Here is a 27,233-nt window from a genome sequence, read left to right on the forward strand (position 1 = left end):
AGACTGGCATTAACCATATTGACCTAGCAATATAGGGGTTGAAAGAACTAGCAAGTATTTCCTTTCATGGGACTTTATGGTACACATGCTGATATGTCTTCTGCCTATGGGAAATAAAGGCAAGAGCTTTAAATCAAAGATGAATAATGAAGTTGGTGGTTTTTAATGAGAAATGTTCTGAATACAAACCGAATAATAGTTAGTCTTTGCTCAGCATCCTCCAAACGTGATATACTTGGGAGAAGCTATTATGTGGTAGAAAACATAAACTCTCTAAGATCCCTTGTTCAGTCTTACCTGGATGATAATGGGAATGTCAGTGGTCCTTCTGTAGAAAATGGCCTGTGTGTCAAAAATGGCATGCACAGTATTCTTCTGGACAGGCGAACGGACTTCTTCCTTTCCACATTTGATGATCAGATATGGATTGACAGCTGTAAGAAAGTGACATTTTTGCTTTTTTTAAAAAGCCTAGTGATTAAGTTTCCTCCCTAGAGAGGCAAGAAACTATGATTGCATAAAGTCCAATTTTCTCTGAGCTTTGAAATCTCCAGACTGAAAATATCAATGGAGATAATAAATGCTGACAGTGTTTTCTAACCATATATGTAGTTCTTACTTTCATTAGCATACTTCTTCTCCAGGCCCTCAGCACTGTGGACAGTGATCTGTGTAACCACCTTTGGGTAGCCACGTGCCAGGTTCCAGCAAGACATCTTGGGCATGTCCAAAGTCAGTTCCCTAGAATATTAGTAAAAAAAAAATGTGTCACTGCATGATGAAATGGACCTGCCAAAATAGACTTCATTGTTAAAACACATAAAAAGTTGGGTTACCAAATAAAATAAAATAAAATAAAATAAAATAAAATAAAATAAAATAAAATAAAATAAGAAAAAGAAGCTTGTTGACCCATCCCATTCCTCCCTGGATGTGGCTTATTTTTTGAGAGTCGTTTACATGACTTCAAGAACAGTGTTCGTACAGTTGCGGTGAACAGTAGCCTAGGCTTCCCAGCACTGCGAACAAGATAGATGAGGGAGGACGAGTGCTAGCAGCTCAAGAACAGACAGAACCAATCTGAGAACTGAAGATAATATACAAGAGGTAGAGCTTAAATGACAGATCAAAACACTAAATCTCAGATCTCCATTGGATTTTTCCATAGCTCCATTCTGAGAAATATTTTGACCACCTTCATTTCAATTAGTGAGGTCGACTCAAGCATATTGTCTCATAGAGTATATGCATAGAGGAATATGGGCTGAGAATCGAAAGAAAAGAAGAGAACAGGGGTCGCAAGAGCATCATAATAAAACTGAACCTGAGCTGGACAGGCACTTCTGAGAAGATCCTCAGTAGAAATTCGCTGGTACGGCCATGCTGGAACATGGTTGGAACGAGCACATAGTTGCCCTTCTTCAGATACTTGCTCAGAAACACAGTACGGGTGTCGATATAGGTAGAAGTTCCAGCACGCTCCTGAATATAGAGGTGGTGAAGGCGGAACCTTCGGTTCATCTCCACCTAGAAGCAAAGAAGATGAAGACGTATAGCCTGTTAAAATCGGAGCATTTATATTAGAAGGTCCCACTTCTGCTCTCTTCTTATCCCTTCATAATTCTCTTAACTATAAAACCTCCTAACTTAGACTCTGAATGCTCAGAGTCTTTCTGTTCCAAATGCTCTTCTTACCTTGAAGAGCTCAAAACCAATGATGTAATTGTCAGGTCTTCCCATTCGGCGGTAAGTGCGTAGGTCCTTCTGTTGCAGTGACATGATGACCTTATGGCCATCCTCAGGCACAGTGAAGATGTACTGAGGGAAAGGGGCCATCAAAGAGATGAATTAGCAATCCCATTTAAGATAAACTAGCTGAAGTTTTGTGGAATAAAATTTTTAATGGGAAGCAGAGTCTCGATTAATTTCTGGGCTTTACTATTGACCAGACAATGATGTAATGGAAAATTAATTCACTACGAAGCAAAGACCATTATACTTGCTTTTCCCTATGGCATCCGGCATGTACTGAAAACTCTATTTTTAGAGCTTTGGTGCCAAGGAGAGTAAGTTTTAATATGTATGTTCCTGATAAGTTATTCATTTCTTCCTTTATTGTACCCTTGTGCTTAAAACTATATGCAGAAACATTTCAGAATTCATAAAGGCAGAAAGCATTCTTATTCCTCTCAACCAGACTTTGCCATACAGCCCTGGGTAGATTTATAAGGCCATCCAAGACATTTGAGCAACCCAGGCAAAGGCCCCAAAGCTCAATCTTATGTATACACTTATGTATACAGACATTCTCCAAGTTTGCTTCAGGAGCTTGGTAGGTACCTGAAACTTGTCTACATAGGGAAGGGGTAATGCTAATGAAGTTTCTTGAAGGGCAGTTAAGATGGAAAGGGAAAAGAAAATTATAAGCTAAGTAAACCAGTTTTCTGAACCTTGGTGTTCTCCAAAATGCCTAGGTAATGAGATCTATAGGAAGAAGACATATGGCCATGGACAGCGAGCCAGAATTATGTCTACTCTGCTGTAGCACATCTTCATACAGGCTATTATAAATTCAGGCTTGGGGTTCTTGTTTTCTTGGAATGTGCCTGGTAAGACATATTATATGAGTGAGGTGGTAAACAGACTCATTTGAGTAGAAACTGACAGAGAAGTCATTTGAATCTTGAGAGGGAAAATGACCCCATTCTCGAAGAGAAAAAGCAGATTATAATGATGGCTTTCAGAAGGGTGACCTATGTGAAAAGGACTACAAGATATGTGTGTAACGTATCAGGTGAACAATTTGGGTAGTAAAAACAAATGAGGAAGAACTGAGACAGCATCTGGAAGCAGATCCCCACTCTGCTGTGTTGAGACCATCACCAGAAAACAGGAGGTAAGTTGGAACATTCAGAGAGAGGCATCTGGAGAAACTGATTCAGATTTGAAAATGCTGCCAAGATAAGTTTCTGCAAAGAGACCTTGTCTTCTGAGTCTTACAAGCATCTGAGCCAATCTCTGGGGATTGTGGTTGATTAATATTATGCAATAGATTTGAAAACCTGATGCTAAATGAATGTTCCAGAGAGGAGCAAAATGAGATCTGATTCTTACTGACTGGATAGCTCTGAGGCAAAGGACAATAATTGACTCTAACCTGAGGATTCTGCAGGAAGGTATCACGGTTGTTATAGCAACCTCCTGATCGGTTCATCAGAGGGTCATCATCCACAGTCCAACATCCCACCACTGATTCCAGCTCCTTGCGCCCAAACACAGGGTTATTCACATTGCGGCAGACATTCAGTTTGTGAAAGTTGTGGCAAAAATCTTCCAGACTCATCCTAAATGGAAGGAATAGAGAAAGGAATGAAAATAGCAGTTAATATGCATTTCTAGTAAGAGATCCAAATTCCTTGTTGCAGAATGATTCCTCACCAAAATTCTCCATCATCCGACATAACAAGCCCCAGGTTCTTGCGATCTGTTACAGTCAGTTGCTGCCACTCTTCCGAACTAAAACCAAATAAAGTATAAAAGAAAAAGTCATTATTTTTGCCAGGATGTCAAAAGAAGACAATGTATGATGACTAGGCCTACTTTATTTTATCTCTGGCTGGATTGCAGACCACATGGCTGACTAAAGCCCCGAAATGGTTCTGTTATTTGACAGCTCATTAGCAATCTAGAGGGACAGGTTTGGAAGAACTACAGAGCTTAGGAGGTATAACAATGAAATATCACGCACATTTCACTCCAGGGGCCACTCCATTCTTGTCTTCCCACTGGGTTCCTTAGGCGAACCATGTACAGCTTCTCAGTACTGAAGACTTCCACAAGTCTTTCTCCAAGACGGAGCTTGCGAATATCAGTCATGGTGTAAGTATAGCCCTTCAGTAGACCCCAGTCTGTTTCAACTTCTTGTTCCTCCTGGCTGGGAGACTGATAGCAAATAAAGATATGTAAGGGCATAAGAATTGGAAAAGCCAAGATCTGGATCCCATTCTATCTTGGTTGGTTCCTTCCAGTATGATTGAATTGAGTTCTCCCCATGCAGATGGAAATTTGATCCTAATGTCTAATTTACCCCCAAAAGCAAGTGAAAGAGAGAAAATAATGTAACATAACAACTTACTTTAAAAACTCCAAATAATTCCAAATAATCACTGTCCTCTATTAATATGAACTGTATTTTTTAATGTGGTAAAGCAGATTCATTCTTTTAGGGAACAGCTATAACATCAATATCTAGGAGCCAAGATGACAGTAATAGCTTACCATAAGGTATTTACTGCACCTTTGATGGTGCCTTGGCCCTCAATAAAATGATGGCTCAAAGAGATTAAAAAAAAAAAATAATAATGCTCTCCAGTCTCCAAGCTGGGACTTCATGCCTGTGTTAGCTTTCTGAGTTCTAATATTGACTCTTTTGTGGGTTTCTGGGTTATGTACAATGTTTCCTGTTAAATTTTGTTATCTTTTGTACCAGAAGTGAGCATAAAGTGATTGTTTAGGGTGAATGCCAACCTCAATGGAGCAGCAAATTAGACCTCCTTTGGTGAACGTTTTGTACAGTTCTCCAAACAGCTTGTACTTCTCCTCAACAAGATCAGTGTATCGGCCTTTCTGCATGTCAATGATTTCAGCCAATGTGCCCGTGAAGTCCATGATGATATCAGTGATGGTCAGGCCATCCAAAGCCTCATAACAGCCCAGAAGCCTGAAAGCAAGTATGCAGTTATCTTGATGAAATTAGTTATCCAGTTCATGCTCCCAAGAATGAAAACAATTCTTGTTCAGCCTTTACCAGCTGGTTGTTCTCTGATTATGAAGTGGGAAATACTTTGAGATTACAATAAAAACTTTCTAGGCTCAGGCTATGTTGATAAATGCTAGTCCATGCAGAAACTTCATCATACAGACAAATGACAGGCAAGGTTAAAATGAGATGAGAATTCCATTTGAATTTCAGATTAACAGCCTGAAAAAATTCATAGAAGACAGGATTGTGGGGAGTGGGGACCCAGAAAAGGGGAAACCATTTGAAATGTAAATAAAAAAATATATCAATAAAGAAAAAAAGAAATAAGTGTAATCTCGAAGAAGAAGAAGAAGAAGAAGAAGAAGAAGAAGAAGAAGAAGAAGAAGAAGAAGAAGAAGAAGAAGAAGAAGAAGAACTAAAGCATCTATGAGTTCTAAGAAACTAGTCCAGGGCTAAAGAATGGTTTTTAGTCTTACTGAACTGCAGCTAGTTTTAATGGTGGGGTTGAGGAGGGCAGAATGAATGCCCAAAGACAAATATGATTTTTCTTTGTTCCTGTATCATGACCACAGACCAGTCAACCCCCTCCTTACTTTGCATACGCTTTTTCCAGTAGAGCATTCCAAAACTCATTCATGGAGGTGGAGAATGAGAAGACCAGATCTCCGTTGATGGTGGGAAGTAAGTCATCAATCACCACCTCAGTCCATTCTCCAAAATGCCAGAAACGGAAGCGAAAGATTCCAGCATATTTTTCTGGCTTTCGAGGATCCCATTCCTGATCTTTATGGTTCGGGATTGCCTGGAAAGGTAAGAACATGTAGTCAAGTATTACAAGACTGTATCCAGATGTAGAGATTATAGTGAAGTCATAAGAAAACTATATAACAAACAGAAACTTTCCAAATACACTTGCTTTTGAGGCTAGGTTAGAAAAGCCTAGGGTGTAGCATTTTTCCCTCAGCTTTTGTTTCCATTGGTCAGTTTTGCTGTGTGCAATATTACCATATCTGCCATCCCCACCATAAATGCACAGGATACTGGACATTCAGAGGAATTCCCATAGATAAACCATAAACTAGATAAGAGACTGTCTACATGGATTCATTGTCAAATGCTTAAATACATGAACAAGACATTTAAAAGTAATATTGGAATTGGAGAAACAGTTCACTGATTGAGAGAATTTACTCCATGATCATCAGTACTAGAGTCTGGATCCCAGCACCCAAGTAACAAGCCAGGTATCTCTGCAAATGCTTGTGCCCCCAGCTCCTCAGATGGGAGAAACAGGAAGATTTAGGAGAAATGATGACCTCCATATTAATGGAGAAAACATGAGTTCTGGCTTTAGAGATAGATCCTGCCTCAAAATGAATAGGTCAAGAGTTCAAAAAGAAGACAAGAAATGCCCTCTTTTAGCCTCAATACTTGCACATAGAATGCATCTAAGTGTATGTATAGCATACATTCACACAAATAAGCAATAAAGTAAATCAAATGATTCTTAAAAATTAAAACCAGTATAGATACAATCCTTACTCTGCTTTGCCCTATCTAGAATTTCATGTAGATTTATTCTACATAATTCAGATTTTATTCACGTGATTAATAAAAAATCACAGTTTTGCAATTCTCCTTTTATAACAATTGCACATAAATATTCCAAATTTGTTTTTAATTGGAAAATGTTCATTGCCCTAAATAAAATGTTCTTTATTGTTTTGAATTTTATCAGAATAGTAAGGAGGAAGTTTGGTATTAATAATAATTCGTTAGGACCTTTTCAAGGATTGCTTTCTCTCTTTTTCTCCATTTCTATTACATATGTGTTAATGACTCCCTGGTCTTTACTGGATTCATAAAAAGTTGGTACAAAGAACATAATATGGAGAAATAATAAGTCAAAATATGACAAATGACAGCAAGTGAGCAACTGGTGTATGTGACAAAGCTATTATGCAAAACATCATTGTTAGACTTAGCATACATGGATTTTCACAATGGAAATAAATTACCTACTTCTGTTTTCGAGAAATAGCATGATCTCTAAAAGTTATGAGCTGATTTTTTTTCCTGTCAAGTTATTCAAGAAGAAAGCAGAAATAGCATAACATTTGACAGAAAAGGTAATACCTTTGTCCAGTGTGACTCCTGAACAGCCAAACAGGAAAATGCAGAGATCATTGCCTTGTTCCCCAGTCTTCCCTGGATCAGCTGGTGGTTGCTGATGTTGCCCACAATCAGATGGGGGTCATCAGAAATGTCCTGTGGGATACAATAATTGGTTTTGCAGGAGTCAGGGAGATTTTTCAAGAGTTTCTAGAAGCTGAGCTAAGTCTTTACAGAGACGGGATTGAGTGAGGCTAGGGATCTTATAGATGGGATAAAGGGAAGGTTGAGGTGATTTCTAACAAAAACAAAAGGCAATGGATAACCTATGCACAGAGAACAGAGACGTTTTAGAGAATGAATGACGAAATGGAAGGAGAGAATGGAGTAAAATAGGTCAGCATGTGCTGCTGGAAGGCCTTTGTCATTAGCATTTCCACTATAGCAGTGAACGCTCGAAGTCTAGAATTAGGCCTTTGCACACTGCCTTCAGATCTCATTTTTGTCAGGATGAAATTTCCCTGAAATATCTGTGCTTGTAAATGGGTGATTACATTTAAGATGCAAGGTCTGATAGAGGTGAACATTAATGTATCTGCCTTTCTAGGAAAATGAGTTAGGAGACCATACAGGAAGTCCTTTTCTAACAGAAAGCAAAGCAATTTCCATGACAACCAGCTTTCCCAACCCTCATTTTGTATGAATATAAATGACAACAACATTAATGTAGATGCTAATAGATTATTCACAGGAATATTTCAACAAAAACTCTCCCCAGAGGGCATATTCCTAAAGTATCTTGCCTATAGTGGGGACAGTGTTTGTTAAGAAAATGCATGTATTTTTTATCTCTGATATCATTAGCTGGGTCATTCCTATTGTGAGTAAGAAAAATGAAAGCCAAACAATATAACTACAACATAATGAAAACAATATGGAGCTACTTTGAAATTATATTCAGTGCCTAGAGAAAAGGAATCCCCAAAGTTCATCTGGTGGTGGTCTGGACACTATAGTGAGTAACTGAGTACTCGAGGTTGACTACTGATAGGTCACTGGACAGAGGAGAAACATTGAGACATAACAGATAAAGAAACAAGCATAAACAAAGAAAGACAGGACATCATATGATTGCAGACATGATATTGCTCAGAGCATCAGCACTTGCAGACTTCAAAGACATCAAATCCCAATTAAATATTGATAAATGGAAACATTTTCATGGAAATGGTTATTAGCCCAAAAGTTGACATTCTGCATATCCTGCTGAAATAAATCCCAGTTGCAAATGGAAAGAAAATCTAGGTGCACACTCTTTAAAATTTTTAAATAGAAACAGCTATATTTTTCTGGTACATAATGTCTATTTTTTAAAGGATATAATTTTTCTTGAAGGGTCTGGTCTACAGAATGAAGCATTCCATATATCCGTTAAAAGCCAAAATAGCCCTGGAAAGAAATAGGCATTCTGGGCAGAGACACATCCAAGCTGAAGATTAATTATGCATCAACCTGCCAAAAGGAGCTAGTTAGTTGGGTTGTCAGCTTTGGATTTTCTGGTCGTTTTTGTTTAAGATGCCTGGTGGTGCCTTATCGCTGTGTTTTCTCTTGGGAGACTACTTCTATCATACTAAATAGTTTATGGGTCGTCAGCTGCTTTGTCTTTTCATTTACTGAACACAGATCAAGTGCACTGGGTGAGTCAGATCCTGAAGAATCTTCTATTTCTCTGTTTTTTCTAAGATGAAATTAAGAAGCATCATTGTACCACCCTTGGTCAGACATTATCATTTTATTTGGAGCAAGATATGGAGTTGTACCCCAATTTCTCAGATACAGATAAAACATCGGATCGTTTCCCAGTGTAAAAAGCAGTCAAGTAAGTATTGATGGGTGAACATGTACTTTTATATATTTTAAGACAAATTCATTGCTAGTTTTATGGAGAGTTACTTTGCATATTTTAATAGATAAGTGGGAGTCTACACCCTGTCAATACTTTTAATGTGTGAACTTCTACTCATATAATGGAGCAAAGAGACATATAAGTCTATTCAAAATGAGGAGCTGGATGATTATTATCCTCTTGTATGAATTGAATATAGTTATTATCAACAGCATATTCTACAATCTTATATTACTTTAAATTATTGTGTAGAATGCCTAGTGGTGGATTTTAAGACACAGTAACAGTCATAGAGACTCAAAAGCAGTGGAAGAACCAGGGTGATCAGATATTGGCAGCTGCTTGAGTCTCTGATTATCTAGTAACTAGGATATCTAGGTCTAAAGCCTTTGATTCTTCAGAAGGGCATAACATTAAAGAAGGGACCTTAAGACTGGCTGGCCCATCCCTTTCTCTTTAAGCTTGTTAATGACCCTGTGTAAGGGAATAATATTGTGCAGCTCTCCCCCAGATATCCATCTCTATATTGTATACTCTGTCCAAAACTCTATTTTTGCAAGATTTTCACAGCTCCTTGTTTTAGAAAAAAAATCACCAAATAGTCATTGATTTCCAGAATTCAAGTGACTACATATAAATAAGTCTTATACTACATGCAAGTAACAAGATGTGGAAAACAGGAAACAACTCTTACTAAAGCCATAGCAAGTACATTAAAGACTAGAAAACAGCAGGCCAAGGAGTTAGAAAAGATCAGAAGAATCCAGTGCAAATCTAAAATCTCTGAGAACTTTTCAGCAATAGATCGAAAAGAAAAGAAAAGAGAAGAAAAGAAAAGAAAAGAAAAGAAAAGAAAAGAAAAGAAAAGAAAAAAGGTTCTTAAGCGATTTTTAATATGTATTGGGACACAATGGATAGCTTCCTTTAGAAGATAGAAAAGGAAGGTTTGTGTATTTTTCTGCAATTCCAAGCTGAGATGCAGAGCATAGATGGGACATTTTAGCCTGAGCCATGCTGTTGTGGTAAGAATGGGGTTCAGCGAGAGGCCACAGCTCACATATCCATAATATCATGGTGACTTGAGAATAGTGGAGAGATGTAGGAGATGCTGTGTTCCTAATGGCTCCAGATGTGCTGGCACGGTTGAAGGGATTCTTGAACTGAGCTGTTTGGCTAAGCAAAGTAATTTCTTTGGTAGAGTATACATAATACTAAGAAATTGAACACAAGAAAAACTGGAGTTCTTCCCAAATACTATCACCTCAAGATAAATGTTCTGTAAAGAAGAGACTTTTTCTAGGAAATATATTCTCTTGGCTGAGCATTGAGGGACATCTCAATTTGTCTCACCTCATCCCTGTTCCCAGAAATTCCTGATGGGATCTCAATGATGAGATCTATAACCCTCCAAAGTTCACACTACTTGCAACAATTATGTGCAGACCTTTAGCAATTGTTTATGCAAGTAACATTTGAAGGCAGAAAGCATTGAAATTCAGATTCCCCTTAGGAATGACAGTAATGCCAAATACTCTTTATATAACCAGTATCCAGAAGAGTGGGGGCAACTTCAAAAACACAATGTGCAGTCCAGCTCGGGGGAGCAGGGAGGGATATGGGCAGTCCTTCAATAGGTGTTTGATGATTAACTGTTCCCAGAAGGAGTAGGGGCTAATTGTATAAAACTTCTATTCAAAACTTGAGGGCTGTGCGAGTTAGCCAAAGTAGCCATTATCTTATTCTCAGAAAATTAAACCAAAAGAGGAGATTATAGGTACAGCTGGGCTCACAGAGCAATGCTGCATGCTTTCTCAAGGATCTAGCTTCACCTGCTGGGAATTTTTATTTCTAAGTGAACAGTTTAGCACCAGTTCAACATTCTCTTCCTTCCAAGGAGAACTCAGTATGGAACCTAGAACAAAAAAGGGTCAACTTCAGCCAAAGGGTGGTGGTATAACTTTAATCCCATCACTTGGGAGGCAGAGGCAGTTGGATCTCTGAGTTCCGGGCCAGACTGATATACAAACCCTGTCTCAAAAAAGCAAAAATAAAAGCAAACAAACAAAAAATGAAACAGAAACAAGCAGGCAAAAGTTCAACTTCAACTTCCAGTCTCAACAAACAAATCATTACACAATGATATTCATATCTGAAACTTTGGACTCTGGTATGAAATGAGACTCATCTATAAACACCAAACTTCTTTATTGGAAAGAATGTATATATCTGTTTAATGGAATACTTTAGGTAATAAGACAAACCAACATAATAATGCTATAAATAGATGACCTGTAAAAAGATGCTAAATGAAAGAATCTATATAACTTTAAGAATACATTTTAATGGAAAAGTCCACAATAGAAAAATCTGTATATTATAAAAGTTGATTAGTGGCAACTGGTGGGGAAGGAGTCACTCACTGGGAATTAACATGGAGATTGTTTTAAATTTTAATTCTCTCATTTTTTAGATTATAGTACAATTGCACCATTTATCCCTTCTCCATCCTCCCTCCTGTTCTCCCATATATCTATTTCCATACTCCTTCAAATTTCTGTTCTCTTTTTTCACTAGTTGTCATTGCATGCATATATGCCTATGTACACACACATACATTCCTAAAAATAACCTGTTCAATCTGTACATTGTGGTCTGTATGTGTGTTTTCAATGCTCCCTGGGGAAAGCTACTTTTCCCATTCCCAGGTTTCCTCAGTTGCCTATAGTTATTTGTGTAGGGTCGAGGCCTCGTGGGTTTTCTCCAGTTCAGTTTGGCAGAACATGGGGATCTTATTGTACCACTGGATTGTGGTAATATTTGCACAACTTTGTCAATCTACCAAAGATGGTCACACTGTACATTTCAAACACGTAAATTTCATGTGATAGAAATTGTACTTTCAATAAAAGTGTAAACTATTTGAAATGCAGAATTTAAAATTAATGTAATGTTTGGAGAAAGCATACCAGTCTATTCAACTCTGATTGTGTAAACAGTAGAAAACACTTAGAATCACTTTCTGTAGAAAGACAAAACGTTTGGACATCAGAGGAAATTCATAAGCCATCTAAGTCCAAACTACTGTACCAAGATTCACCAGTAGATGGAAATTCTATTAACATAGAGAAGTATTGCTTCTATTGTTATTCCATCACTGACTATCTTTTACTGAGACATGTGTATTCTTCTTGGTATATTTTCCTTCATAAGTTTCCCCCTGCCATTCTTATGACCATAATTTTAACCTGGTACTTCTTTACCCTGCCATTCAACCAACACAGACAATGTAACAAAATGGCCAGTGGGTAGAGTACTCTATGAAGGAATACTAAACGGAGGCCATTGGCAGTAGATTGCAGAAGTTAGGAGTTGACCATGAGGGTTGGCAGAAGATCGTGTGCAGGAGCTCTTTGTTCTTCCACAGATGGCCGTGCACATTCCCATGAGGCTTTGCTTCATGTAAGTCAGGGATTAGATGTGTCTGACTCTGGGACACTATTGTGGGTGGGTATGAGTCAGTCAGGAAAAAAGCCAGAGTGCTTGGCAAAAACTGGAGAAAAGATTTCTGTGGGAATTTGGCACTCAAATTCAGACTAAAACTTGTACCTGCAGACTCACTATTACACTGAAATTTCATGGAACTTCTCATGAATTACTAAGACTGTAATTTATGTTCTCAGGCATAAAAGAAAGATAAAGAGCCTACTTGTCTACCCAGAAATCTGGGAGAAAATCAGGCCACTGGCTTATTGTAAAGAAACAGGATTTTTGTATGGAGGGTTTGGATAGTTAATTGCCACTGGCTAATTTAAAATGTCTTTTATTTCCTGTTTATCTACTGCTTCTTTAATCCAAGTCTGAGCCAGGCACAGTAAAATAGGCCTATAATTCCAGCACTTGAAATCATTGAGGCGGGTGAATTATGAGTATAAGACTATCCTGGGTTACATAGCACAGTTGTCTCAAAAAAAATACAGAAGAAAACTTTCAAATAGGAAGGAACAAGGTGTAACCACTCTTGTCCCTCAACGAAGTTGGGGTGCTTCCTAGAGTTATGACTTCTCAAAATGTCAATGGTACGTATGTAGTCTTAAAACACAGAAGCTTTGAACAAGAATGAGACAGAAACATCTAGATGAGAGTATTGGATAAAGGATCATGGTAGAGAGTTTGTCTAGTATTTGCAAGGGCCTGGGTTCGAACTCCAGCACTGGCAACAAAAGTGGACCAAATTTAGTTGCACACACCTGTAGTCCAGCTTCTTTGCAGACTAGATCAAGAGAATGACAAATTGAGACTTTTTCTCCAACGAGAATTTTAGAAAAGCTATGGAATGTAGCTCAGTGTCTAGTCACTTACACTTACGTAGAGTACAGAGCAGGAGGAAAGGATCATGCCATCTCCATTTTGAAACTTTCCAGGAAAAAGAGAAACCCGGGCTGAGTATGATGATATGTATGTGGTGATATGAATGGGGAGAGGTCTATATCTTTCCATGCAAACCAGTATCTCAAATCCCCTAATAAAGCAATGAAAGGCAATGGCCCATCTGCTTTTCCTGAGTCAATGAAGAGAAGCCTATTACTATGTTTCTGCTTTCCCAATGGGAGGCCAGAGAAGAGTTGCATGGTTCTTCAATCCAGGTTTACTCTCCATCCTAGTTGTAAAAGAATCCATAGCTTTCAAAGAAAGCTCAAGTATCCTACAACCTTATTTTTACTCTATGTAACGTCTTAATGATATGCTATAAAATAACATTTTAAGGATCTCGCTCCTTTGGGTTTATTAATTCTGTTTCCACAAAGGGAGAACATGGATCTGTTTATGGAAGAGCAGCAGCAACACAATGAGGATGGCTGTGAGTGCTGTCTAAAAGGAAGCTACATAAATACATGTTTGTAGAACAACAGAGGCAAAAACAATATTAGGATAAGAGATAAAACTTATTCAGTCCCGAGTCAAATCTGAGCTTGCTGGAGATTGGAAGGTTGGAACCTGAGTGAATTTTTTACCTTCTCTTGGGAGACTTGATTTCCTTATCAATATGAAAAGCAAAATACCTACTGTTTGTTTTGAGTCTTGTTTTGTTTCTGCATTTATTTGGGGTGGGCACATGCATGACATCCATGATATGCACATGGAAGTCAGACTGGCAACTTGTGGCTCTCTTCTTCCACCACATGGTTCCAGGGACCAAACTCAGGCCTAGGAGTTGCAAATACTTACCTGATGCTGTGGACCTCTGTTAGACTTATTTAGTTATCTGTTTGTTTTCTTTGTTTAGGTTTAGGTTTTTGAGACAGGATTTCTCTGCATAGCTCTAGCTGTCCTGGAACTTGTTCTGTAGACTAATCTGGACTCAGACTCAGAGATCTGCATGCCTTGGCCTCATGAGTGTGGGCATTAATGGCGCTGTTCCACCATGCCCTACTACATGCTTTTTTTTTTTTAAACCACGAACATGAATTACCCATCAGAGAACTTGCAACATACCTACCTTGCTAAACCAGGAATAGTAAGGATGAAGTGAAATCCAACATAGAGAAGATGAACACATAATCCAGTCCATACTAGGTATGTCATGAATGCAATTTCTTTTGCCCCTACCCTGTGTTCATTCTCTGCCCCTCCACACGTACACATTCCTTACCATTGAAGCTTCCTCTAGAAGTATCATAGTTTGCCTTAAAGAAAAATAGACTATTGTCATAATTATTAAGGTTTTTCCTTCCCTGTGAATCCATCTAGGATTAAATCTATAGAATTTGGATGAAGAAGACAAAGTACAAAGAACTCAGCCAAGACAGAGGAGAGAAGATGCATCAGAGGAAATGCTGGCTACTTCATTCACATCTGGGAAATGGCTTTGTGTTGCCTTCCAGCTTTGCCACCCACCAAATATCCTTCCATTTCCTCTAGGACTTGACCCTCTCCAGTCATCCTCTCTCCTGAATCTTCAGACTCTTTATGGTCTTTACTCCTTAGACAGTGACAACGATCAAGTCTGTTCATTTTTAAAAGATACCCATCCAATGTACAGTTCTGTAACTTCCCTGCTTTCTTTTTAGATCCTTCTGCTACTTGTTATTGCCATTCTTTCATAAGTTTGATTCTCTCTCTCTCTCTCTCTCTCTCTCTCTCTCTCTCTCTCTCTCTCTCTCTCTCTCTCTCTCTCATATTTCTAAGAAGTAGGACATCTTACATCTTTGGATTCCTAAACATGTTAACAGATTATATTCACATTTCCTGGATTTTTATTACAGGCAAGCAAAATTATCTTCATCTATGTCAACAACTTAGAGGCTGAACCTCTGCTTTATTGCTGAGTTACAGTTCCAAGCTCCAGTCTTAGACTTTTAATAGGTATCGTTCTTTGTAAATCAACACTAGCTACTAGGGCATCTAGGTCTGATGCCTTTGATTCTTCATTAAAAACACAATATTAACGAAGGTACTTTGCAACCTCAGCTGACCCATTCCTTTCTTAAAAGTATTGAAAAGAGATATTGAGATCCATGTATCTTGGCACCACCTGGTGGCAACATGCATGAACTAAAGTAACTCTTAGAATTCCATTTAGGAGTTTAATGTGAAAATTGCAACAAGAACAACAAAAGCTTTGTCTTATTACACATTGGAGTCTAGTTCATATACAGCTTATATAGAGTTGTTGAGCTCTGCTGAGACACAGCACATAGATACTCCACTATGACCAATAGTAACTATTAGTAGTTAATATTAATGGGTATGGAAAAACTGCAGTTTCATGTTGAGTCCCATTAGCTAATACTGGAATGACACAGTGAATGATATTCAATAAACAGATCAAAAGCCTCCCTTCTCCATCCCCACCTTTGTGTTCTTCAAGTAGAAATTATTTTGCTGATGCTTACTGTCTAATTGGCTTCATTGATCTGAGGTTATCTTTAAGGTAAGATAACAGGCAGCTAAGTAAAGAGACAAGAGGGTAGTTTCTGCTAAGTAAATAGACAAGAGGATAGTTTCTTTCTAGATTTCAATACGTACTCAAAGTTCTAAAAAAAAAAAACACAGTATATTTCCTTTTCTGTTGTTGTCATTTTTATATTACTGACTAAATGTTTAGTCTCTTCAAGCTAAAGCCTACTTTAAAATTGTCTCTGGGTGAGAGAATGATACGTCGGCTCTTATGTGTTAATCATTTAAAATTTTGTATGGATAGGAAAAGATCATGTAATTCAGACAGATCGATAGATGATAGATAGATAGATAGATACATACATACATGCATGCATGCATACATACATACATACATTTATACATACATACATATGTACATACATAAATACATACATAGAAAAATTGATAATTATAAGTCAACAAAGAGAAAGAGGGCAACAGTGAAAGCTAGGAAGAAAGAAGACAGAATTCCAAATTTTCTAAATAGTAAGTTGGTGTTAAATGCAACAGTGGGTCATGTAGAGTTTCAAATCCAAAGGAAATCAAGGAAGGAAATCAAGGAGACAGCAAGTGTGGAGAAAAATGAGAGAGAGGTACCTGAGGGCGTTTCCAGACAACCTTTCCTGGAAGCAGCCGGTTGAAAAACAGAGAATCATTCTCCGGTAGGAAGGTAGGGTCACAGAAAAGCCGGCCATCCTTCACGCACTCCTGCTTCAGTTCTTGGTACTTCTGGTTTTTGAAGAATTTCAGAGGAGGACCCATTGTTATCCAACTAAGTCTAGAATGACAAAAATTGTTACTTTGATGGACCTTCTCAGGTCTTTCGAGGATTACCTAAAATTCCACAAAGGGCAGTGGCTGCAGTGGCTTCCTCCCAGAGCCTTCAGACTGAGGAAAAGTTACTACGTTCAAGAAAAGGAGAATTAAAGCTCAGATAAATGTTTGATCCTGGGTGAGCACCTAATCATTTTCGGACCTTGGTTTGTTCATCTGCCAAATGGGACAAAATGCATTTTAATGGTCTCAATGGGAAAATAGGTAACAGATGTGAAGATCGCCAGCTAAGCATAAATCATTATAACGTAAAAGGTAATTTTCCATTTCTATTGACATGGAACAGCTCAGAAAATTACATTTTGAAATTTGATGATAAAGGAGAAAGAAAAATCACTTTACCGTGTTTAGAATGAGTCAGTGCCCTGGGGCACTGCATACTTTGTGCAGAGGGGGAAACAGCCTTTTTCAATTCTAACAAGTCCGTTTACATTCATTTTATTACTTAAAGAGTTCGTGAGTTTTACTATTGGCCAAGAAGGCTAATGTAAAAAACAGAACTCAGCAGATGGCCTCCAAACACACATAAAAAGATAGAAAGATTACATGATATTTTTCCCTTCAAAGTATAGAATCATTTTCAGGCTCCGAAACCAAAAGACAGACTGAAATTCAATTACACTAATTTGACAGACTATAGGTTTTTAATCCCATAGCAATATAATACACAATTGCTTCCTTTCCTTTGAAAAAAAATAAAAGAAGAAAACACCACACGGCTAAACAAAATTAATACAGTGGTTTTTTCACACAAAGTCTGTCAGACTGCCCTACACACAGATACCCTTAACAACTGGTTTGTATGAAGATAATTTAAAAGGCAAATTTGATTTTAAATAGCTTTGTAGTGATAATAGATCTTTCTATGTCATTACTTGATCCACAAGGATAGATTTGTAATGAACTGAATGATTTTCCTCTGTTTTTTAGTAGCAAATGAAAAAGTGTTGTGAAACTTTTATGGTGTCAGCTACATTAAACCTTTATTTGTGATTTTATGAGCTCAGTACAATTCAAACAAAAAAAACCTATGTTTCAGAATTCAAAAAAAAAAGTTCCATGAAATTTGCAAAAAAACAAAAAGAATGAAAAAACAATCCCCCCAAATTGGCTTCATTAGCAGTGTGTATGTGTGGAGGGAGTGGATGGGTGTGCACATGAGCAGTGCCCCTGTGGGCACACATATATGTGTGTGTATGTATAGAAGCAGATCCTAAGGTTTCTACAATATATCTCCATCTTTGAAGCACTGGAATGCAACATGTATATTACTACTGTGTTTGGTTTTCTATGAGTCCTGGAGATTCTAATTCATCTCCTCACAGCAAGTTTATAACTCACCAAGCCATATTTCAGACCCTTCTGTTGCATTTACTATTTTCTAAAAGTAATAAAATAATGCCAGTAGATTAGGTCCCTGCATGTCCTTTAGGATTATAGTGCACCACCTTGTGATGAAATAGTTTCCCCACTTGAAAACCATAAACCTTTAAAACTACTTTTTCAATGTTATTTTATGACAAAGCTATTTGCAAGATATGTGTAAAGAACATGCCCTTTCTCTTAATTTAAAAATTAAGAGACTGAACATAACCACAATTTTTCCAGAGCCTTATTTATTGTCAATTGTTTTTCAAATTAAGTATTGTGGAAACACTGCAAAACACCAATATGCTTTCTGTTAACCAGATTTAAGCCTGTTCCCGTGTTTTAGATATTTGTGTGTTTCATTGTATTTGAAAGCATGGGTGGCACCAGTAATAATTCTCCGTTAAACATCAGAGCCAAAGTGAGTGTTTGCCCGGACTCCTTTTCAGAGCCTATTACAAATGGACTCTAATTTTCATATGTCTTCAAAGTTACAGCTAATATTCCCGTGTTTCTTGCTTTCCCTAGAAGGATTGGTGGGCTGCCAGAGGCTGGGGGCTGTAAATATGGACGGTCTGAGGCAATTAGGACATTTAGTTTGCCAGAACCTCCTAGTGCTGAACATTCTGGATAAATGGGTATTTCCTGCCCAGGAAGGCCATGTGCTCTCACAAAGTCTCCTTTGCTAATCAGGCAAATAGTAAGGCTCACAAAAGCTTGCAAGAAGAATTTGTTACAAAGAGACCCTGTCTCAACACAGAAGCAGCATCAATTCAACAAAATTTGGTTTGATTTTTAAAACAACAAAATAGGCCTGGTGAGATGGCTCACTGGCAACAAGCACTTGTCAAGCCTGATGACCTGAGTTCAATTCCCCAGGAACCACATGGTGGAAGGAAGGTGGAGAGAACTGGCTTCCATAAGTTTTTTAAACACACACACACACACACACACACACACACACACACACACACACATACACACAGTTTTATATTGAAATCAAGCCATACCTAGGTAGGGATATTTCTGAAACATAATGTATGGCTGGTATGGGAGGGTCAAATATTGATAGAATGAATTCCTTTGGCATGAAGATGCTTGCATTACAGGGACACACGGAGAAAAATGCATTTGAACTTTCATTAGGAGGTAGTGGTAGTCCTAAGTCCTGCTGGAATTACGTAGTAGGATTGACCCCCCATTTCTGACTAGACAACTGTGTTCCATTTGCTCTATGAACTTGATCTCTTTGTGCTTCAGTTTAGTTTTTTTGTTTGTTTGTTGGGTTATAATTTTTGATCATTAGACTGGAGGCATGAGTCCTTCAACCTTAAACTGTAGCTTTAACTCCTCAGATGGTTAGTGTAAACCAATCTTGAAGAAACAGAAAGTGCCATGAGAGAAACCCTGAAAACCCTCTCATTGCTCGTCACCTCGATCAGCATCTCAGCACCGCACAGGCAATATTTGTTTGACAGACAAATGTCTTAAGTTAGACAATCAGTATTTGTGTGGCAAATTATATGAAATATGCATTGTCCAACTTAGCTCACACGTTCTTTCTTTGTAGCAGCCAGGCTTTGTAAAACATGACCTGTGCCCCTCATTTAGTACGCTCAAAAAAATGGCAACTCAGAGAAACAGCAGCTAAAAACTGGCAAGACTGAGTCAAAGGCCAGTCTGTGAAATGCCAGACGTGGTGTGTGGTTTTTCTTTATACCACACTTCATCTTTTGGTCACTGCCTTTTTTTTTTTTTTTTTTTTTTTTTTAAGAGAAAGGATTTCTTTAGTTCAAATGAGGAAACCCTCCAAAGTAAATGCAATGCCCAACTTTTGAGGCATTCTGCCTAGAATTTATTGCCATAGTGGATATTGAAAAGGTTCTTTATTTTCATGGTTTAATGATCATGGTAGAATCCAAACACTTTTCATCTAATGTCTCCTTTGGTAGCTCTCAGAAAATACGGAAACCCAGAGATGTATAAGCTGGTATTATTATGAACAAATTTCTCTGTCAGAGCAGAGGTTTACAGAGACAGGAATGTTTTCTTTACTGTTCCACTGCACTGCGTGGTGATAGGGAGGGGAGAGTCATTTACTCAAAGAGCACCCTTTAGGAAAGGTGATAGAAGATAAAAACCAGAGTGTTACATTCAACCCTCAAATCTCTAGATAACCTCTGAAGTGTGAGCAGTTCTGGGGGGGGGGGGGAGGGAGGGGAGGAATTGTGAGGCCTGAGGGCCAGTGGCAGGTGTGGCCAGGCAGGACAAACAGCAGGCTTATCATTGAGGTAATAGCCTTAGGCAGAATTACTAGAATTCAGACCTGCTGCCTAAAGAAAGAAAGAGAGAAAGTGAGGACCATTGTGTCTCCCATGAAAACGGATAGGGGCAGGTTCAGTGTGTGGAGAGTCAAAAACTGCTGGGGAAAATGGAGGGAGCCTGCCACGTGGAACTCCGGGCTGCAGCCAGGACAGAGTTTTTGCTGTACACTGGACTTGAAGCTCGGAGGAGGAAGGCAGATTCTTAGAGGAAAATTATTTCCTTCTTTAGCCGTGGATCAGCCTTACAATAGTCATCAAGTTAATTCTGAATCAAACTTGATTTAAAAAAAAACAACACAGATCACAAATTCCTTTGGATTCAAAGGAGTAGGTGAAGTGGGCATAGGGTGAGAGTATATGGCTCTGACGGCACTGTCTCTGGCTACCTTCTCCCCCATAGTCTGCGAAAATAGAGATAAAAGGGGGCACAATTAGTACAGGAGACCTAATTCTGTCCTAGTCTAGACATAATCTTATCCCTCCTACTGGAGGTGAGGGGGCAGATTCATTGGGCTTTAATGGGGAGAATAAAACTTCAGCTTTCACGTGCTCCACGGAGAACAGTGCTTTCCCTTTCTGCACAAGTAGAATCTTATCTTACATCTGTGGTCACATATCTGCCAGAGCACTTCGAAGTGGCTGTTGACATTCAAGGTTTTGTTGGCCAGACACTCTGGGATCTGAACGGAGCCTTCAGAGTTCCCTAATCAACTCTACTGCTTTCCATAGGATATATTTACTCTGTCCAGAGAGAAGACTGTGTTCAAAAAAAGAACAAGCACACCATGTACAGTGTTGAAAAAAAAAAAAAACTCTATCAAGAAGTAAAAGACAAGTAAAACATCATAAAAATAACATTCATAGTCAGGAGGTTCCCAAGCAAATCCTTGATACCAGCTCTTATTGTAGTAACATCTTTCATCCTCAGTTTCCCCATAGGTACAACAGGAATATGATGGCTTCCCTGCCCACCTCGGGGTGTTATTTGGAAGAGCTAATGAATTGAAGTATGTGAGTGTACTTTTGATTGTTAACAATAAGTTAACATTTAGCAGTTATATTAGGAAATGTTTAATTTTAGCAAATTGAATCTCATTCCTTTGTAGAAACAGAAGAAACATGATCACATGCTTAAAAATAAGACACACACTGACATTTAAAAGACCTATATAAAATGGCCATTCCTTACTTCCCTCTCCACCTCCTGGTTTTTGGTTGACTTGCTGACTTGCTGGCTTGACTAAGCTTATCCTAAAAATCTAATTTTACAGTCCTTTGAGAATCTAATTCTGATTTTTATAGAATTTTTTTTTTCTGGAAGAACTCTTAGAGATCAGTTAATACACCTTTTTTCTTTCACTGTAAAGTGAAGAGACTTTGCCAGGGTTACATAGTAACAGAGTTGGTACTAGAATTGAAACCTAGTGATGCTTTCACCAAAAGTATATTTTGAAACAAACAAACAAAAAGAACCGGGAGAGGAAGGGCAGCATGCACACACAAAATTACAAACATACATTTTTCTCTTTTTGCAACAATGCACATAGAAGCCTTATATTTGAATTGCAAGCTGTCAGAAGGTGACATGATTTCAAACCAAGGCTAACCAAAGAAACTGTTTGGGGGTCACGATGCGGCCATTTTCTGCTTTATATTTAGGAAATGAAAATTTGCAAGGATATAAAAAGTCTGCTTTTTAACCTGTTCCTGACCATGTAAGCATTTAAGCTGCTCCCTGGTCCAATGGAAACTCTCACACTGAATAAAGAATGCTGTTCAAATACAAAGTACTCACACACACTTGTGCACACCCAAGCACATGAGTGCATGCATGTATGCATAAGTTTTATGTGCATGCATTCCTGCAAGCCTGTGTGAACACACACACACACACACACACACATGTGTGCATGAGAGGGAGAGAGCATGCACAGAAACACCCAAGGAAGGTGTTAATTAGTAACACTCCCAGATTTTTGTTTATTCATTTAGGCCATAAAGAGAGACCTTAATTTCACAACAGAGATTAGCAAATGAAACATTCGCTGAAGTTTAATAAAAACATAAATACAAACCAGGAAGCATTTTGCTCTGACAGGCAGAACAAGAGATTTGCTGAATTTTCCAATGTGATTTTCACCAAACTTTTTTCTAAATCCTCACACCCACTTGGTTCCATTGCAATGTGTGGCAGCTCCCTTTCCCTGACCCTGGCTGAAGCCAGCTCTGGTCAAGTTCCCAGTTAAGCCCCAACAAAAGTGTAGTAGTGTGGAGTGGGGGATGGAGCCTTCCCTGCTATTCAGAATTTAAACCAAAGATAGAATCAGAGGGAAACCAAACCAGGCCCAGGGGCTGATAATAGAAGAGCAAGATCAACCTGTCACCAGGGCAGGAAGGTCCCCCCGAGGCTGTGCAGACAGGGTGTTAAGATAGCCTAGGCAGCTAGCTACTCCTTCATTGTGTAGCAGCTTGTGGCCTGTGCACACAATTTTAAATGATTACAGAATGTAGGCACAGAGTGAGGCTCCATGATTGTGCCTGACTTTCAATACTTTGCCTATCACTCTGCATCAGAGGAAACTGGATGAAGCAGCTAGCCAGCCCGCTTCTCTCCTCACAGTCTTCTCACAGGTTTGTTCTTGTTGACCAAGTGTTTAAGAACAGAACATCCACAGAAAACAGACCAGCTAGCTCCTAGGAACAGTTTAGTGCAACATCATCAAAATCATTTCATCGAGCCCCCCAGATTCCAACTCATTTTAGATGTTTCAAAACGGCTTTGTAAGTACACACGTACACACACTGTATCCAGACACAGCATAACATTAATAGATGCAAAGTTTGCTCAACTCTGCAGCTTAAGTTCCTTTGCTCTGAAAATAAAATTTTAAAGTAAATTTGTGGGCGCCTGCTCTACTCACCTGAGTTATCTCAGGAACGCTGCTGCTGCTGCTGCTGCTGCTGCTGCTGCTGCTGCTGCTGCTGCTGCTGCTGCTCTTAGCCAGGTAACCCCACTAAGTCTGTTCGGCCAGTGCAGCTGAACAAAGATTCTGGCTTTCTTAACCTGGAAACTATTTGGGCTGTACCAAGCTCTGCTCACAGGGGGAGGTGCCTCACAGTAACTTCAGGAGCCTTTGCCCCGCCCAGCACTCAGAAACTGATCCTGAGTCACGAGGAAAATCTGGAAGGCGGCCCTGCCAGATGTGCAGATGGGATGCCCACTCCAGATCCACCCACCAGTAAATTGGAAAACCCAGAAAGCCACATTTGAAAGGCCTTTCTGTTTCAAGGAGAAATAGGACTTTCAGGAAATGGGCCTGATAGATTTCTAACTCCTCTGTCCCAGGGGTGGGTGTTGGGGGCTGCAGACATGGACGTGACTGAAGAGAGAACATGGAGAGCAAAAATGTTCCAATGTTTGGCAAAGTTCTAGTGAGCTAGGCTGCAGACATGTTCCTAATAGACACTTGTATGATAGCAACAGGGACTTAGGAATCAAGTGGGAATGAAAGGGCACCTCATAGGTTGCAGGAGCATAATGGTCACTTTGTGAAAAAGCAAGTAACATTTGGCCAAAGGCAGAGAGAAGGGAGGTGAGTGGAGTTTGATTCAATGGCAGCTGCTAGAAGCTCGATTTCTAGCAACAGTGCAGTGTCGAGATTCTGCCAAGCAGTGTCTGGTGAAAAGCAGAGCAAATAGCTGTTTGCTGTGAAAGGCCAAACAAGATGTGTTAGTGGCATGCTCAGCACTCTGTAAAATGACTCTGCGGACTCCCACTCGAGGCAGGGCTCCGCCTTGCCTGAGGTTTTCATTGAGACACAGTTTAAAGGCTGTGTTGTCTATTTCATGTTCAGAAAATGTGAATTTGAACATCATCTCGTTCAACAGATTTCCTGCCCTATGTGCTGATCACCATTGCATCAAAAATTAACACTCTCTTGTCTGAATGCCTGTACCAATTCTTACTCTGGTTATTGGAAGACCAAAGAAGTGAAAGGAGAGAGGTAGAGGAAAAGAGAGGGTGGAGAGAGTCGGGGAAAGGGAGTGGGAGGAGGGAGGAGGGGGAAGGGGAGAGACAGGGGGACGGAGGAGTATGCTTTCCCTACTCACTGGCTGCATACCAATATTTTTTTACGAAACAGATCTGAAAATTTCTATAACTAAATCTCCAAGACTCTCCTATGACATTTTCTTTGTGTCTTTTTTTTTTTATATACCAGATAGAAATCAGTCTAGAGTTGGGGATAATACAAAAGGCCAGAGCTCAGGACAATTGGGCATTTAAATATTGTCACCCAATTTGGCTCAAGAGTAAGCTATTTCTTAAACAAATGTGACTTATGTAGGATTTTGGCATTGAAAATAAGGGAGGATGTTTAGTCTAGGCTTATCTTCACCCATCATTTCAATCTCCATAATTTTCAAGTAAAAAATCATAAAATCAGAGGCAGGCAGGCGGGTTTCTGAGTTCGAGGCCAGCCTGGTCTACAGCGTGAGTTCCAAGACAGCCAGGGCTACACAGAGAAACCCTGTCTCGAAAAACCAAAACCAAAACAAATCAAAACAACAACAAAAAAAATACACACACACAAAAAAAAACGTAAAATCTGAACATTAGTATTAAAGGGTATCTACCTTGTTGCTCAGTGCAGAAATAGCCTCCAGATAAGCTGAAAAAACATATCCCTATATAAAGCAGTTTATTCTATATTTGATCATTCCCCGATTGTTAAACTCTTGTTTAACAATTGTCCTTAGATTGAGCAAACATTAGCTTCACACAATGTATAATTCCTTTCTTTACACAGTAGCCATTTAGAAGATCTACCAAGCCATTCCTGCTCAGATAAGCATGCTTGGGCCTTTTACAGCGTGCCTCATTGGATATAGTCTCCAGATCCTTTTTTTATTTTGGGCTTGCTGTCTTTTGAGGACAAACCTGATCTCTGTGTAGTTTGTAGCTTACTTAAAAACCTCTGCAGTTTCTTGCATGAACTCGTATTGTGTGCTTCATTGTGTATCCGCACAACTGATGTTATATTTAAGATCCATGGTGAGCTTGTATCCATGCTCAGAATACATCTCCTTATGTTTTTCAATCTATTCCTTTTCTCAAACCTTAATTTCAGTATTATTAAATGTGTTTTTGAGGAAATTGGCACAATATTTCCTGGACATTTAATACCAGAGATATCTGTATATGTGCTGCTGAAGCGAGCACACCAGAGATATCTGTATAGATGTGTGTGTGTGTGTGTGTGTGTGTTAAATACATATAATAAGTGAATGCATTTCTACACTAGTATTTACACATCTCATTAATCTCTAATAAAGGCACTGAATGAAACACAGTGTACTGTAAACTTTTGCAGTGCTACCTTAGATTCTTCTCTTATTAGCAATCACTTTTAATGAGCTCATTCAGTCCTGAAGCAATCCATCTCACATCCATCTTCTATTTTTTTTCCTTCTTCTTTATGAGTACACAGAACACTTTTCAGATTGTCCTGCAGAAATTCAGATACCCTAAGGAGTGGTGTTCCTGTCATCTCCGCGTATAGACGCCCTTTCAGAAAGGAAATGGGCTTAGTTAGGCATGACTCGCTTTTGTGAGCTCACGCTTACCTGTAGTTATTTCCGCTCTTTCAAAAGTCTCACAAATGACCTGCTTACCAGTGCATTCTCTACTGTTGCCACGGACCCGTGCCGTGCCATGCTCACTGGTCGTGACTTTCCAAGATTTATATTTCACCCCCACCCCATAATACTGCCCACCTTGACTAAAAATTAAGCTGTTCTTCTCTGCACCTCTCACATCTTCCCTAGGCCACAGTTTCTCAAAGGCTGTCAGAACTGTCATTGTCATCACATCTTACATTCTCTCTCAGTAGCTTCAGAAGTAATTTGTCTGGGCCTGGAAACTTGAACTCATTGAATGCAGCTATGGACTACTCTTATTAATTCCTCATCTAGCTTAGGTTTTAAGTCTCTTTCTGGTTCAAAGATCACACCCCTTGATGGAGAGGGTAAGGAACTTGCCCACAGTTTTACACCTAGCAAATTGACAGAGCTGGCATTTAAATCTGTTCTCTCCTATCTGACTCTGCAGTCTGGTTCGCTGTAATGCTCTGCCATTTTCAAGTACCAAATGATTAGTATTGTCTATGAGGGCAATGAGTTTCAAAGTGGGAGAGAGTTCTTCTAGCAAGAGTATATAAGGCAGGCTTTGCCAAGCAGGTAGAATTCAAACGGAATCTTAAATATTGAGTGTAATTCCAGTAGGAAGGGAAAAGTGATATATGTATGTGTAAGTAGGAACAATAAAGGAGATTGGGGATGGACCTCCTGAGGAGAGTGCATAATAAACAAGAACAAAGAACCCAGGGTCTGCTTCATAGACTAGTTGGCTTATCACTAGGAACACTGACACCACAAATGGTCAAGAGACAGCCAGGATGTAACGGAAGCTATTTGCCTTCCCTTACAAATGATTAATTCACACTCTGTTGCTTGCTAGTTAATATACCTTAGGGTTAGACATAGTTTCTCTGATATATAGTTTCCTGTTCTACAAAAAAGAAAATAATAAGAGACCTGTTTTAGAGTATCTGTGTGAGGGTTAAATGAGCCATCTAATTCATAGATCATTCTTAAGATTATAACTGAAGCTCAAAAAAAAAAAAAGGTTCAGTTCTTGCTGTCATTACTACTGTGATTCAATGATTCATTCAGTAAGCATTTTCTGGTACCATTATTTGTCAGATACCATGCTATGTACATGGATGTAATGCTAAGAATCAAAAAACATGATCTCAACCATCAATGAACCCAAGTTTATTGTTTTCAGCTTGTAATTCTGTTCTGCTGTTTAGATAAAGTGGGTACATTTTCCTTGTCGAAAACTAACTTTCCTTTGTCATGTTCAATAGCGTCATTCTTTCAGTTCACACTTGGGCTGTCACGTAGGTGATAGTTTATGAGTATAGCT

At 38.9% G+C, this 27,233-nt stretch overlaps 1 protein-coding gene across 1 annotated transcript in view; it reads right to left on the reverse strand.

Annotated features, from left to right (window-relative positions):
- The window catches only part of Capn6 (calpain 6), an 18,225-nt gene extending 1,744 nt beyond the window's left edge, over positions 1 to 16,481 (reverse strand). The window contains exons 1-11 of the mRNA XM_052170802.1: positions 16,317 to 16,481; positions 6,899 to 7,030; positions 5,356 to 5,564; positions 4,528 to 4,720; positions 3,749 to 3,942; positions 3,439 to 3,516; positions 3,158 to 3,344; positions 1,696 to 1,818; positions 1,325 to 1,527; positions 620 to 741; positions 298 to 434 (exon numbers count right to left, since the gene is read on the reverse strand). Coding sequence (XP_052026762.1) covers positions 298 to 434; positions 620 to 741; positions 1,325 to 1,527; positions 1,696 to 1,818; positions 3,158 to 3,344; positions 3,439 to 3,516; positions 3,749 to 3,942; positions 4,528 to 4,720; positions 5,356 to 5,564; positions 6,899 to 7,030; positions 16,317 to 16,481 — 1,743 coding nt within the window. The remainder of the gene's footprint in view (positions 1 to 297; positions 435 to 619; positions 742 to 1,324; positions 1,528 to 1,695; positions 1,819 to 3,157; positions 3,345 to 3,438; positions 3,517 to 3,748; positions 3,943 to 4,527; positions 4,721 to 5,355; positions 5,565 to 6,898; positions 7,031 to 16,316) is intronic.
- Between the last annotated feature and the right edge of the window lie 10,752 nt (positions 16,482 to 27,233).

This window comes from Apodemus sylvaticus, chromosome X (genome assembly GCF_947179515.1).
Source record: "Apodemus sylvaticus chromosome X, mApoSyl1.1, whole genome shotgun sequence".
NCBI classification, from domain to species: domain Eukaryota; kingdom Metazoa; phylum Chordata; class Mammalia; order Rodentia; family Muridae; genus Apodemus; species Apodemus sylvaticus.